General features: G+C 38.5%; 1 protein-coding gene across 1 annotated transcript; it reads right to left on the minus strand.

Annotated features, from left to right (window-relative positions):
• Positions 1-392: 392 nt before the first annotated feature.
• Positions 393-7,984, minus strand: mmp13b (matrix metallopeptidase 13b). Its single transcript, XM_027150769.2, has 10 exons — positions 7,835-7,984; positions 7,216-7,454; positions 6,974-7,122; positions 6,749-6,874; positions 5,316-5,471; positions 3,855-3,975; positions 3,607-3,740; positions 2,315-2,474; positions 2,066-2,190; positions 393-1,458 (listed from the first exon to the last, which is right to left on the minus strand). Exons 1-10 carry the CDS (start codon positions 7,925-7,927, stop codon positions 1,358-1,360), a joined length of 1,404 nt encoding a protein of 467 aa, XP_027006570.2. The 5' UTR covers positions 7,928-7,984; the 3' UTR covers positions 393-1,357.
• Positions 7,985-14,522: the final 6,538 nt, after the last annotated feature.

The raw sequence follows: 14,522 nt of genomic DNA on the forward strand, positions 1-14,522 counted from the left end.
TACCTACCTATCTATCCATATATCTATTTATCTATAGCACTTATCCTACATAGGGTCATGAAAAAGAGATTGTGGTCTCACTGAGTGTTCAGGACAATCAGGTGAAATCTGGGATGTGGATTATTTTCCTATAATAGCACTCCTTTATCCGTTCCTTATTTCACTTGGTAATATCTAACGTAACGTTGTTAGCGTAGTCTTTATCTCATCCTGCTATCACTGTACACTTGGGTCATATTGTGTTCTGATGGAGTGAAAGCTCACTGGTTACATCGATCGAGACATAACACCGCTTTCGTACGTAGCTCTGGATAAGTGCAACTGTCAAATGTCGTAACTGTAAATGTAAATGTAACACAAATGATGTAAAAAGACACAGAGACAAAATATCAATGTAAGAATTGATTTATTTTTACGTTTTATAATGTACTCAAAAACAATGCGTTGAATGTTTGCTGTCCGTGAGTCAACACAAAACAATGTCAGATTTGAATTATCCACATGGTTCCAGACTCATGAAACTTTATGTCAAACTATACTTAAAGATAGCGTTCAGAAGGCTCAGTGACACCTTAATAACTATTTGTAACTGTTTTGTTTACGTTACTTTTGGTGTCAAATTGACACCCCACGTCCACCAAGCTGCCACCACTGGGCCCCTGATCAAGGCCCTTAACCTGCAATTGCTCAGTTGTAAAAAATGAAATAAATTGTATGTCGCTCTGGATAATGGAAATTTCCAAAAATGTTTTATAATACCACACAGCTGCTGGAATAAGTCCTTATATGCAGTAAGATCTATGTAGGTTTATATTGATTGCCATAAAACATGACTTGAATGACATTATGAGTGACAAAAGAGGACTTTATGGCATAAGCCCCTAATAGGATAAGAATAAGATCTATACAGATATGAGAAATGTCATGTTTCCTTTGTTAATTATCAGATCAAGTTAAGTTAGTTGACATCTAAACTGACAAATGACGTCTTTATGACACCTTATGGCACTGGAATAAGCTCCTAATTGGGCATAAAATATACTTAGAGTTATGTCAATTGCTGTACCTCTTTTGTCAATTACGATGACAAATTGGCAACACGCACATAACACAAGTGAAACTTTATGAGAACTTACTGCAGGCATTAGATAGGTATTATGTAGCCTTATGAACACTATCCTTATGTACAATTTCACCAAACTATAAATACATGCATAAATAATCAGAACTCTTGCTTTTTTTCACTGAACCAGCTCAGTAGATAGAAATTCATAAATAAAATAAAATAAAATAATAGAGTGTGTTTTAAAAAGTAAGTGATAAAGAAAAGGTTTTGAGACCTGCGTACAATAAGAGCTCAGCAGTTGAGCAGTTCGTTGGCTCTCATGATGCGTACGACTTTCCGTCTCTCGTAACTGTACTCATACTGAAGGTTGTCATGGTACAAGTACAAGTAGCCTGTTTAAAATGAAGCACAGAAAAAAAATACAGTTATTCTACTGTAACATGACACTGTAACATATAGGTAACGGACACACTGTGTTTTTTCTTTGTCTTTTTAAGGAACAGTTTCCTGTTATAGAAAAAGTTTTCAGCAGGTTACAGATTATTATTGTGCCGTTGATTGTTTTCCTATAAGAGAACTCCGCAAACAGTGCTTTATTTCACATCCCATACCAAACACAATACTGATTACACCGGTCGGTCGGCGCTGTTTCTGTTACTGTTTATTGTCTTTTGTGTATTGTATTTTTTGTACTTTTTGTATTGTCTTGTAACTTTTTGTCTACACTGTCTTTTGTATACATAGTCTTTTGTCCTGCACTGTCTTGTCTGTCTTGTCCTGCACTGTTTGCACCAGGTTGCACAGTTGCACTTTATGTGGCTAAGACTACTTACAAGTCCTTAGCCCAGTCTTTGTTTTATGTAGCACCATGATCCTCGAGAAACGTTGTCTCGTGTACTGCAACAGCTATATATGGTTGATATGACAATAAAAGCTTCTTGACTTGACTTGACTTGAATATGAGCTACACTACATAAAGCACAGAAAAGCCACTCTTACCGTTTATGTAGTTGGCAGCATCCACTTCGTCCACCTCGTCCCCATCTCTCTCGCGCATCCCAGGAAAGCCGTCTTTTATGGACTTGGGGTATCCTTGATCCATGGTGCTAGTCGCTTCATCGTAACTGTGGATGAAATCGAACTCATTGATCTCCATGTTCTGCACACACTGTAGTCTGAGTTTGCCATTTTTAATAGTATTGTCTCTGTCTGCTGGAAAAAATTTAAGCTAAAAATATTTCAGTTCACCTCCAGTAGTCTTCGTCAGTGAAGAACAGAGTCTTGCCCGTGTCACGGATGTGAACTGCAGCATCTATTTTGCGAATGGATTTAGGGAGTCCCAGTTTGTGGATGTATTTTGGGTAGCCTGGCACCAGGGTGTAACCATTAAATGCCCACATTCTGATACCTTGAAAAAATTGTAATAAAAATAAAAATATATAACAATAAAATTAATAATACTGTGTGTGTGTGTGTGTGTGTGTGTGTGTGTGTGTGTGTGTGTGTGTGTGTGTGTGTGTGTGTGTGTGTGTGTTAGTTACAAATAGCATTAATAGTGCGATGACTATTTACAAGCAAAAGGTCAGCTCTTTCTAGCTAATCCACTATTATGCAGAACAATAATTTTTATCCTTTTGTTAGCTAGCTTGCTAATGAACCTGGCTAATGCTTTTAATTATAAAATATCCAAAAAGCATTTCCTCCATTAGTTACTAGTTTATTACACTCGTTTATTTGCTGCAGACCATTAGTTAATTAAAATGTTTTCTTTATAATCATTTGTATTACATTAGCTAGCAAACATGGCTAATGTTGTAAGCAGAACGTTAGTGGCTAACCCGATGTTTGTTAGGCTAGCTAATGATTTTGACTTGATAATAATTAGCTTAATTTTCATTTTTTAACTTGCTAGCAAACTTGGCCAATAAATTTTAAATGCACAATCTTTAGCATAATGATAACTAGCTTACTAGACAACCATTCCCTAATATAGGCTAGCTTTCTAGCAAGAAAGACATGGTTTAAATATCATAAAGGGTTTAAATGCTATGGTTAAAATAATATAAAGCTGTGATTTAAGTAACAGAAATGTTAGCCTATTATTAATTACCTCACAATATGTAGTAACCTACATGATAGTTAGCAAGCATGCTATACCTAGCACGATATTAGCTAGTTTGCATTTACATGGTTTCTGTTACTTCTGGCATTAAAACAAATTCCTCGCATGTGAAAACATGCCTGGCAATAAAGCTGATTCTGATTCTGATTTTAGTACAATAATGTGTATTAGTTTAAAATTTGCTTGCACGGTGCTATTCAGTACCATGACGATATAGTTAGCTCACTAACAGTGCTAAGTAAATTATTTTAAATGTTCTCTTTTTTGTGTTTTTAGAAGTAAAAGTACCAACACTTGTTTGACAAACACCATTTTTACACGATTTTTATCATCATATTGAAATGATGAGATGATTTTATCGCCATGAACATCAAGGACGTGTAATATGTGTAATAATTATGTTAAAAGAAACACAAACCACTGAATACGATGACGATGTCTTTCTCTGAGTTCTCATAAGCCGCATTTACTTTCTTTGGGAGTTCAGGCCATGTGGATTTAATAAGCGAGAGCTGAGGTTCAGTGAACTGTGGGTGCACACGCCAGAAATATCTGTCGAGTGGAGTGAAAACACACTTAAATTTAGACTTGAGATAAAAAACATATGGTTTGATCATGAAGTCATTTGTTGGAGTGAAAACATTCATCGTCTTCATGTTTAAGCACCTGTCTTTGAAAATGAGCGTCTCTCCACGAAGCTCCGTTATGGCATCTATGCTTAACTCAGGGTCGCATTTCTCTGGAGCATCGGGTTTAGGTTTGAATTTCTCGTGATCCGGGTTCGGGCCTGTGAATCAACCAACAACATATAAACGACTACAAATGGATGGAGATCAAAACCAAAAGAACTGTTTATGGCGTATCATTCTATTTGTTGTACAGTAGCCATCAGATTCACATCTGACATTTAAGCAACATTTAAGCAACAAAAAAAATCTCAAATATTATAAAATTTCTTAAATATCTTGTCACATAAAATTTCTAACATATAAGGCCTTTTCTGACTGCTGAGTCAGCAAAGGCTTATATGCATGCAATGATATTTACTCACATAACTTACTGTCATAACTTACAACTTGGTCTCATACAACTGAGAGCATCTTAAAACCCCTCAAGTCTCTCTTCAAGAAAACATTGACAATTCTAGACAGGAAGCCTATACATTTTCATCAATGTAATATTCTAAGTAAATATAATATTCGACGCCTGAGATAGGCACAGGCTCCCCGTGACCCGAGGTAGTTCGGATAAAGCGGTAGAAAATGAATGAATGAATGAATGAATGAATATAATATTCTAGATCTTGACAGTTATCAGACGTTTTTGGACGTCTGTCTCATTTTTAAAGTTTTGAATGGGCTTGCCCCGTCACCATTAAGAGATTTTATGCAAAAAAAAAACAAAAAAAAAAAACTAACATTAAAGTAAACACTAGAGCATTACATTTACGGCATTTAGCAGACACCCTTATCCAGAGTGACTTACAACTGAGCAACTGAGGGTTAAGGGCCTTGCTCAGGGGCCCAGCAGTGGCAGCTTGGTGGACCTGGGGTTTGAACCCATGACCTTCCGATCAGTAGCCCAACACCTTAACCACTGAGCTACCACATCCCTTACACATCTGGCATTAACCAGAGGAGACTGTAATGTACAATGGGGCAGAACTAAATTTAGCCAAATGGTGGTGTTTATCAGAGGCACACGGTCATGGAATACATTACCAACTCAAGTTAGGAATTGTGACAATTATTTAACCTTTAAAAAAAAACCTTAAACAATGGCTGAAAGCAAACCAGCGATGTACCCATAGGTAAATCATTTTCTCATTGGATGTCTGTTCATAGTGGCCTTTTAACTTCTATGTGACTGCTGTTACAGTAACTGTACTTAGTCTTTGTTGTTCTGTATAATATGTCTACATGCATGTTGTTATGTTTGTAAGTAATTTGTATTTTGTGTTTTATGATATCTGCCTTAGGACAACGGATGAAATTTTGCTATTGTGCTAATTCTGGCATATTTACACTGATGCTCATTGCTGATTTGTTGATTAATGTGCACTGTCCTAATTCAAATAAAAAATAAATAAATAAATAAGATAAATAGCCTGCACTCTCGTGTATTTACCATAGAGTTCTTGTATGCCTTTGATGTCATCTTCAGACAGAGGAAACCCACTGGCGTACGAGTAAACCGGGTACATCAATGCGCCAGGATCATTAGAATGAGCCATGCCGAGAGCGTGACCGAATTCGTGAGCCGCAACTAAAAACAGGTTATAGGCTGCAAAAGAAAACAGATGAAATTGTTAATACTTCTGATTTCAATGCAACACTCGTTCACACCTCAGTGTGGTCAGTAAATAGAACATGCAAAAGCTCAACACTACCAACTGCACCACCGTTTCACAAGTAACGGTACGGCAACATCTAAAAGAAAGTCCACAACAAATAAGTATTTACAGTTCAGTATATTAGAAGAAGAAGAAGAAGAAGAAGGTGCTTTTATCTATTTTGTCACATATACATTACTTCAGACCTAACTGTTGTGTATATTGTTCACACGACATCCAGATTGAACGGTCTGAAAGAACTAAAAGTTTACAGAAATATAATATTCAGAAAAAAGTTAGCTTTGCTGTCTATCTACAAGATGTTTTCACTTGTTGAGATCATTTTTATTGTGTTTTTTTAAATAAGTAAGTAATACCTGTAACACTTGGATGCATGCTGTAATGGGAACATAATCAACAACAGTGTGGTGTGTGCAGTTGGCTGTTAGCAGCCCAAACTTTATTTTCCAATGCTAGAAAATCCTGAAATATTTTATTTGTCTTATTAGGTACTTTTTGAATTAATTATAATTATATAAAAACGCACTGTACTTTTTTTTAAAATCTATTTCTTGTTGCATTTAATGTTGTGATACTTCTGTACCTGTACAATCTGTTGCACCTTATAATATTTTATATATAATATATTTATGTATATTTACACGCACACACATACACACACACACACACACACACACACACACACACACACACACACACACACACACACACACACACACGCACACATATATATATAATGTATAGTGCTACTGTAAGGATGCCCAATAGTACACTGTGTGTACTGACTATAGTATGTATGAGCAAATTGCACATTTTCACCTGTCAATTCATTATCTGTATAATTGTTTCTGCAATTTCTGGAGTTCGCTCCTAAGAATTTCACTCACCAAGGCACATGTGCTCTGGTGATGTGACAATAAAAGTCACTTGACTTGCAAAAGCTTAGATCCAATAAACAAACCATAAAGCTCTCTGTTCTGGAGACACCATACTGTATGTGCAGCATCTACAGTTATAGATTGAATGACCTGTTACTATAAAAACAGTAGAATATAGGAATGGATGCATTAATATAGACCTGAGCACTGTTTAAGTGAATCAACCTTATACCATAATAAATAGACGAATGGTTAAAGAATCAGTTTTAGGTTGTAGACAGATTTAAACAAGGCAGCTGTTAGTAAATATTATTGGTCTGTTTTTTTACTGTTTGAGTCTTTCGTCCATGTTTCATCTTCATCGAAGTGAGTGTCTCCGCCGATGCCTGCTCCCGGTGGGTAAGCGTGGGCGAGGAGTCCATTAGGGCCGTCAAACGGGTTGCGATCTCCGTGTTCTGTCGTTTAAACCAGCACATAATAAGGAATAAAAAAACAAATTTTCTGAGAATCGTATAATGTTACTGTAAAGGAATAGCCTGGTGATGAGAGTCTACCTAGTCTCCCGAAGCTGATCATGATGTCAGCGATTCCTTCATGCAGCCTCTTGAACTTCAGAGGAGTTACATTGCTCCAGACCTTCAGGGCATTATGAATCGCTCGATCCACATCCTCCTTCTTTAGATCAGGAGTGTAGTTTGTTATCCTGCGTTCAATAACGGATAACAGATGAAATTAAAGAAAAAAGAACATACACAAAACAGAAAACTTTACTGAAAAAATATAAAACAAGATCAACCTGAATGTCACAAGCGTGTTAGGCCATTTGAGCTTCCTGGGGAAGAGATTATACTCGGCTACTTCAGGCACACCACATCTGGACTTCTTCATAATCTCCAGCGTGTCGTCGTCCAGCTTCCCAGTCACCTCCAGCTTGAAGAACGTCTGCATGGTGCGGATCTTCTCTGTCATCACGTCTGAAGATTTGGTTTTTCCCAACAGACCGGGTTGCAAGCCGTAGTACCGCCTGAGATAATTCTGAACAAAAGTGATGCATATCGATATTACAAACTTTCATATCAGATGCACATCAGTTCCTCCAATAAAGCCGTTACACGGATTTACAATATTAATGCTACAATTTTACAGAATGTTTCCTACATTTAAAATGTAACACATACTGCTTCACAGATGCTATTTAAAAGAGAAGAGACTTCACGAATATTATTATTATTATTATTATTATTATTATTATTATTATTATTATTATTTAATAAACTGTGTGTAAATTTTTAATGACATCACTTTATAGAACTGATTAGAGACAATTTTTTTAACTTTTCTAATTACGATAAATTATTAAACCAAACAAATATGTTTTTAGGATTCCAGTTATTTCTGAAAAATGTTTCCCTTACCTCTGCTAATAAAAACTTCTCGGTTTCCGGAAGAGGATTCGTGAACCCCTGTCCCACCATCGCTAACAGCACAGCAGCAGCTATAATCTTCATGTTTTCAGCACAGAGAGGCTCTGTTGGAGAAAGAGAGGGCTAGTGAGTGAGTACAACTGAAAGACGGTCCCTTTATATCGACCTGAGGGCTCTCCCACCTCTCTGGCACTAACATGTCATGATTCATGTAAAAGTACCTTTTGCACTTCCTTCTAGTGTAAATAGTGCAGGCAGAAGCATTGCTGTGGTTTACAAAAAAAAAAATGGTTGGGGGCTACAATTGCATCAGTGATGTTTACTGAATCATTTCATATTTCTGGGAAAATACAAGTCCTGTTTATAAATATAGTGTATTTGAATTGTGAAGAAACGCGATGCTGTGTTATTACGTTTACACCACAGTTGTCAGAAGGCGTTGATGCATTTTCAGTGTAACTCTGACAGCGGTGCAGCTGCAAAGCGTTAGCGTTTCTATGGTAACACCATAAATAAAGCCGTAGTCATCGTAAATGGTGATGCTTTCTATATGGAGATGTCTACAAATTTTCTGTAAGGAAACGATTATTATTTATTATATATATTTAGCTCAGAGGAAAGCGCGATCGCTTGCTTGTATATGTGAGCTCACTGATGCCCGTGATTGGTTAGCGTCACTGTGAAAGACAGGCGAGAGAGAGAGAGAGAGAGAGAGAGAGAGAGAGAGAGAGAGAGAGAGAGAGAGAGAGAGAGAGAGAGAGAGAGAGATAGAGCACCGAGAGAGAGTAAGAGAAAGAGAGAAAGAGAGAGAGGGTGAGAGAGAGGAAGCGAGAGAGAGGGAGAGAGAGAGAGAGAGAGAGAGAGAGAGAGCATGAGAGAGAGTAAGAGAAAGAGAGAAAGAGGGAGAGAGAGAGGGAGCGAGAGAGAGGGAGAGAGTGAAAGAGAGAGAGAGTAAGAGAAAGAGAGAAAGAGAGAGAGAGGGAGAGAGATAGAGCACGAGAGAGAGTAAGAGAGCGTCCTCTTCCAACCAGTCTATGGTACCTGGATAAGTTTATTCCCCTCAGATCCCAGCTATCGTTATTGTCATTCTAACACATTTCTATTGTGCCATTCAGGAGCCATTTATCAGACATCCATTAGAGCCCTGATGTAAGGAGTCTCCAGTTTCAGCACTGACTGTTACAAAACCATGGCTAAATCTGCAACTGTCCAATACAAGGAGACTTTTCTGCTGCAGCAAACTGAATAGCAGGATCTTTGTAACCACTCGGCAAATTTATAGAGCTGAATGTTGTAAATGTGTATAAACCTTTACGTTTATTTTCTAACTCAGACCACAGCCAGTGTTTATTGTACTCTAAAGTGGTGTGATTTTTTGGTGTTCATACACTGGCTGTTAAGGAGCCTGATTTAACTCCCCCTGCTGTTGTTAGGTCTACGTCTTGGACTTGGTTGTGAGGAAGGTAAAAGTGTCATTTTACTTTATTAACATATTTTTTAGGCCGTGACGGATTTTCAGAGATAACTGATTTGGTTTGCATGTAGAAGCTCAGTGGTTAAGGTGTTGAATCACTAATCAGAAGGTTATGAGTTTGAAGCCCAGGTCAACCAAGCTGCCTCTCCTGGGCCCCTAAGCAAGGCCCTTCACCCTCAATTGGTCAGTTGTATAAATGTAAGTCACTCTGAAGAACACTCGGAAAGTGTTATGGGGACACAGTGGCTTAGTGGTTAGCATGTTCGCCTCACACCTCCAGGGTTGGGGGTTCGATTCCCGCCTCCGCCTTGTATGTGTGGAGTTTGCATGTTCTCCCCGTGCCTCGGGGGTTTCCTCCGGGTACTCCGGTTTCCTCCCTTGGTCCAAAGACATGCATGGTAGGTTGATTGGCATCTCTGGAAAATTGTCCGTAGTGTGTGAGTGTGTGAGTGAATGAGAGTGTGTGTGTGTGTGTCCTGCGATGGGTTGGCACTCCGTCCAGGGTGTATCCTGCCTCGATGCCCGATGACACCTGAGATAGGCACAGGCTCCCCGTGACCTGAGGTAGTTTGGATAAGCGGTAGTAAATGAATGAATGAATGAATGAATGAATGAAAGTGTTAAAGGAAAATGAGACAAAGTCTCTCTGGATAAAGGCATCTGCAAAAAGGTAGTAAATAAAACAGCATTAAATGTAAAAAGTAAGACATGTTCTAAAAGGTAGAAGAGGATTAAAACCCTAGCTGGTTTTAACAGTAATATTAGCTCTGAAACCAGACCGAAGTTCTGATCTTCTGCTTAATTTAGGTAGACGTTCCCATGAAGCCTTCTTCACATCCATTAGGAACATTTCCAGACAGCGCCGATCCTCGTGACTGTGACGCATCGCCACGCTGCTTTGAGTAAGCGCCGATGTTGTATCACTAATCCGGGGATTAGTGGGTCATATAGAAACGGCAAAAATAAATAAATAAATAATTCAGTTGCAAAACACTGCAGCTGTTGTCTTTTGTTTTATTTGAACCACTTAAACATGCAGATATTCATTCCGCCGTGTCCTAAGTATAAACGAATAAATTAACTTCGCTCTAGTTCCCGAACCGTGTGCTTTTAGATGAACAAATGAATAATAAATCAAAGGCTTCAACGTATGGTGTTGATAGACTTTGGCTGCGTTAAGACTGAACACTGTCACCATTTTCCCTCAAGACAGTAAGTGTGAGTCATGAAAAACTACCACAACCACTTCCTCTCTTCCCATTCAAACATACACACGCACGCACACACACACACACACACACACACACACACACACACACACACACACACACACACACACACACACACAATGAACTCAGCAAGAGGTTACTCCATTGAAGGTTAAATTTTGTAAAGTCGACAGTTTTTAACTCATGCTGACTCCATCATTATTCAACATGGCACATGGAGGCGGAGAGGTGGAATACGCTCCGGACTTTTTGCGGCTTTGCAAACAGAGAAAATTCTGTGCATCTTGGCATTTTTCTGAGCATCTGGTGTGGTCTGGGATCGCTCAATGACTCAGGGACGGACATCTCACAGGGAATGAGCGTCAGCGTGAAGACTTAGTTCTAAATAAATATTAGGTGACAAGTATTTCCTGATCTGATTTAAGTATCATATTACATACTTGATTAAAAAAAAAAAGTTTTTATTCTTACACATGCGTTCCAGGACTCAGTGTGAGACGTGTGTTTTTCCCTCTGTTGATAACAGGGCTGTCAAGTGTCACACACTGAGAGTGACAGTTACGCATTTGGGTCTTTTCTCCCGCTCTTCCGCCACACATCGTATTTCTCACGCAGAAAAACTTTTTGACTATTTATCATATATTTAATAAGCCGCAGCGCCCAAATTGTAACAGTCCGCACCGCTGTCTCTATGGAACCGGGCGGGAATCAAGCGCGTCTCCCCTGGAGTTCTTAGTCGAGCCTGACACTTATCAGCCAATCAAAAAAAAAAGGCTACACAATAGCCAATCAGAAAATAGCACTATCTGGGTAAGATTTAACACAACAACCAATAAAAAAACATCCATTAGTGAAAAAAAAAAAACATCCATATGGTCGGTTTGAACAAATCCTCAACACGAAACAGCTTGTCTCTGGACGGGACATTGTCCTCAATCATGACGCTAAAAATGGCTGGGCTTGAGTCGAACTGTTTTAACTGGGAGCAACATTACAAATGATAAAGGAGTCTAAAAAGGCAACAAACACTTGTCACGCTTGCCTGTCTTCAAAACTTGAGAGCCCTGTGATAAGCTTACATTGAACTTATTTGGTTGATGATAAACACCTTTAAATTTGAGCTGCTTATGAACAAGAACTCGAGTCGTCGCAGAGAGAGGAAATATGGTTGATGTCAATGTTTACTTCGAAGATACAAACAATTGGTGTGGAAAAAAATAACCGTTTTTGTTTTTTGGAGCTTTTCTATGAATATATTAACCCTTAGTCGTCTAGAGAAAACCAGAAATACTGATGAAACACTATAAAAAGTAGTTTTTAAAGTCCTGAGTGTCTTCTTTCATATGAGCTTCATATTAACAGCACTGTCGAGTGAGAAGTGAGGAAGACATCCAATCATCGACGTGGTTTTTTTGGCTTCTTGGAAAACTTTGCTTAAGCTTTAAGCTTTGGACTAGATCGAAATTACAAGTAAATCGTTCTGTCTATTCCGTTGGTCTTTGTGTAAATTTTAGAAATGGCACTGGAAGTTAGATCATTTTTTACATAAGAACTACAGGAATAGAAAGAATAGAACTTCCTAATTTCGAAGGATGTTTAATATGGTAAAAAAAAAAAAAGAACATTACATATTGAACAAAAATATGCTTTTAGATATGAATAATATCTATTATAATGCTAGAGACTTAATTAAGCATGACTTAATAGGGGGCAAAGGAAACAGTGGAAATGGTTCTGTACTGTACGTATTTCGTAGTTGTTGTAACTATAATTGAAATGATGATTAACTGAATTCAGTCAGGGTGACACGGTGGCTTAGTGGTTAGCACGTTTTCCTCACACCTCCATGGTTGGGCGTTCGATTCCCGCCTCCCCCTTGTGTGTGTGGAGTTTGCATGTTCTCCCCGTGCCTCAGGGGTTGCCTCCGGGTACTCGGTTTCCTCCCCGGTACAAAGACATGCATGGTAGGTTGATTGACATCTCTGGAAAATTGTCCGTAGTGTGTGAGTGAATGAGAGTGTGTGTGTGCCCTGCGATTGGTTGGCACTCCGTCCAGGGTGTATCCTGCCTCGATGCCCGGTGACGCCTGAGATAGGCACAGGCTCCCCGTGAACATGCAAACTCCACACACACAAGGCGGAGGCAGGAATCGAACCCCAACACTGGAGGTGTGAGGCGAATGTGCTAACCACTAAGCCACCGTGCCCCCATATATACTTGAAGTTTTATTCTGTAAATTAATCCACATTTGCTGCATTTTTAAAATATTTAAAAAATGGAAAGATAGTTCTGAAAAACACTTTAAGATTAAGATATTCAGAACTCTACCGACAGGACATGTCCTAAACACACAGAGAGAGAGAGCAAGAGAGAGAGAACAAGTGCAAAAATATTGTATGGTCCCAGAAATCCTAGACTAAAACTATTACATGTTAACAACCATGAATTTGAAAGGTATGTACAGAAAACAGGACAAAACAAAATGTACAAAGGATTAAATACAGGATTAGTTATATGTTATGACACGTGCACTTGGAATGCAGCGCTGTCTCAGATCTCTGTCTGGCTTCATGGACAGTCGATCTGAATCTGCCTAAAGGGCTGTGAGTCATAATGTACAGGGGGATTTTAGACCATTTGCTTCCGTAAAAAACATCACAAGATGAAAGACATGGTAGAGTGACAGGAGCCACAATAGATGTGTGTAGAGAGAAAGAAAGAAAGAAAGAAAGAAAGAAAGAAAGAAAGAAAGACAGAAGCCTGAAAGTCTTCATTATATAGAATTCGCAAAAAAAGCCTTTATTATCGCCACAATTCTTTTCCTAACATACCCCAACTGAGAAGGTTGGGGTCAGAGTGCAGGGGCAGCTTTGATACAGCGCCCCTGGAGCATTGAGGGTTGAGGGCCTTGCTCAAGGGCCCAGCAGTGGCAGCACCTTAACCAGTTGAGCTATACAGTAGTGGATATGGTAGCTCAGTGGTTAAGCTGTTGCGCTACTGATCGGAAGGTCATAGGTTCAAACCCCAGTTGCTCAGTTGTAAGTCACTCTGGATAAGGGTGTCTGCTAAAATGCTGTAAATGTAAAAAAAATAACACACCATTATAGTGTATCGTCTTCTTGATTAGGAAGCGTTCTAAACTTTTTGTTTTTTTTATTGGCACACATGTAGCAGAAAGGAAAGCTGGTTGTTTAGCCCAAAGAGCCAAGCTGAAATATTCTCAGAAATAGTCTTGGGTCTGCAAATAAGTGGCTGCTTTTAAAAGACGTAATACAGTGTTCTGTTCAAAGGGAAAAGTATAAAGCTGAGGAAATAACAGTATACTGGTAACAGTGTATGAATTAAACGTGCCGATTAAACGTGTCTCTAACAGATAAATATGTGGAAATTTAGAGTTCTCTAATTAACTACAAAAGACACAGCAAGGTTCATAAACTCTTCAAGAGAAATAAAAGCAAAAAAGAAAGCGCATCAGGTGTGTTTCTAATTTATACTGTAAACTTTATCATAATGTATTATATTGTATTTGTACAATAATACCGGATTCTTACTAACGTCACCGACTTGGATCTCCAGAGAAAGAAAGTAAGATTTTTCCACGACTTTGCAGTGCCATCCATGTGCGTTGTGGGAAAATAATTCATTGTTTTATTTCCTTTTAGTTCTAGCATATTTCTGTGCATCATATAAAAGCCCAATCAACTTACAAGGCTAGTTCAATTCAAACTTTACATTAGTCTTTGTGGTCCCTGTATCTCATTAATATGAAAGGAAAGGGTCAATGGTAACTCAGGATATCATCTGTCCTTTGTGACATTTGTCCCCTTGTTTAATTTGGCAATGGGGTTCAAGGTCTGAGTCAAGAAGGAATGCCAAACATTAGAGGTGAATTTGTTTCTATGATAATGAAGGGGTCTGAGAAAGACTGTTATGTTAATGGTATTAAGGGTGAAAGTCCAGGATCTGGTGTGGGGCT

The sequence above is a fragment of the Tachysurus fulvidraco genome, chromosome 11 (genome assembly GCF_022655615.1).
Source record: "Tachysurus fulvidraco isolate hzauxx_2018 chromosome 11, HZAU_PFXX_2.0, whole genome shotgun sequence".
Lineage (NCBI taxonomy): Eukaryota > Metazoa > Chordata > Actinopteri > Siluriformes > Bagridae > Tachysurus > Tachysurus fulvidraco.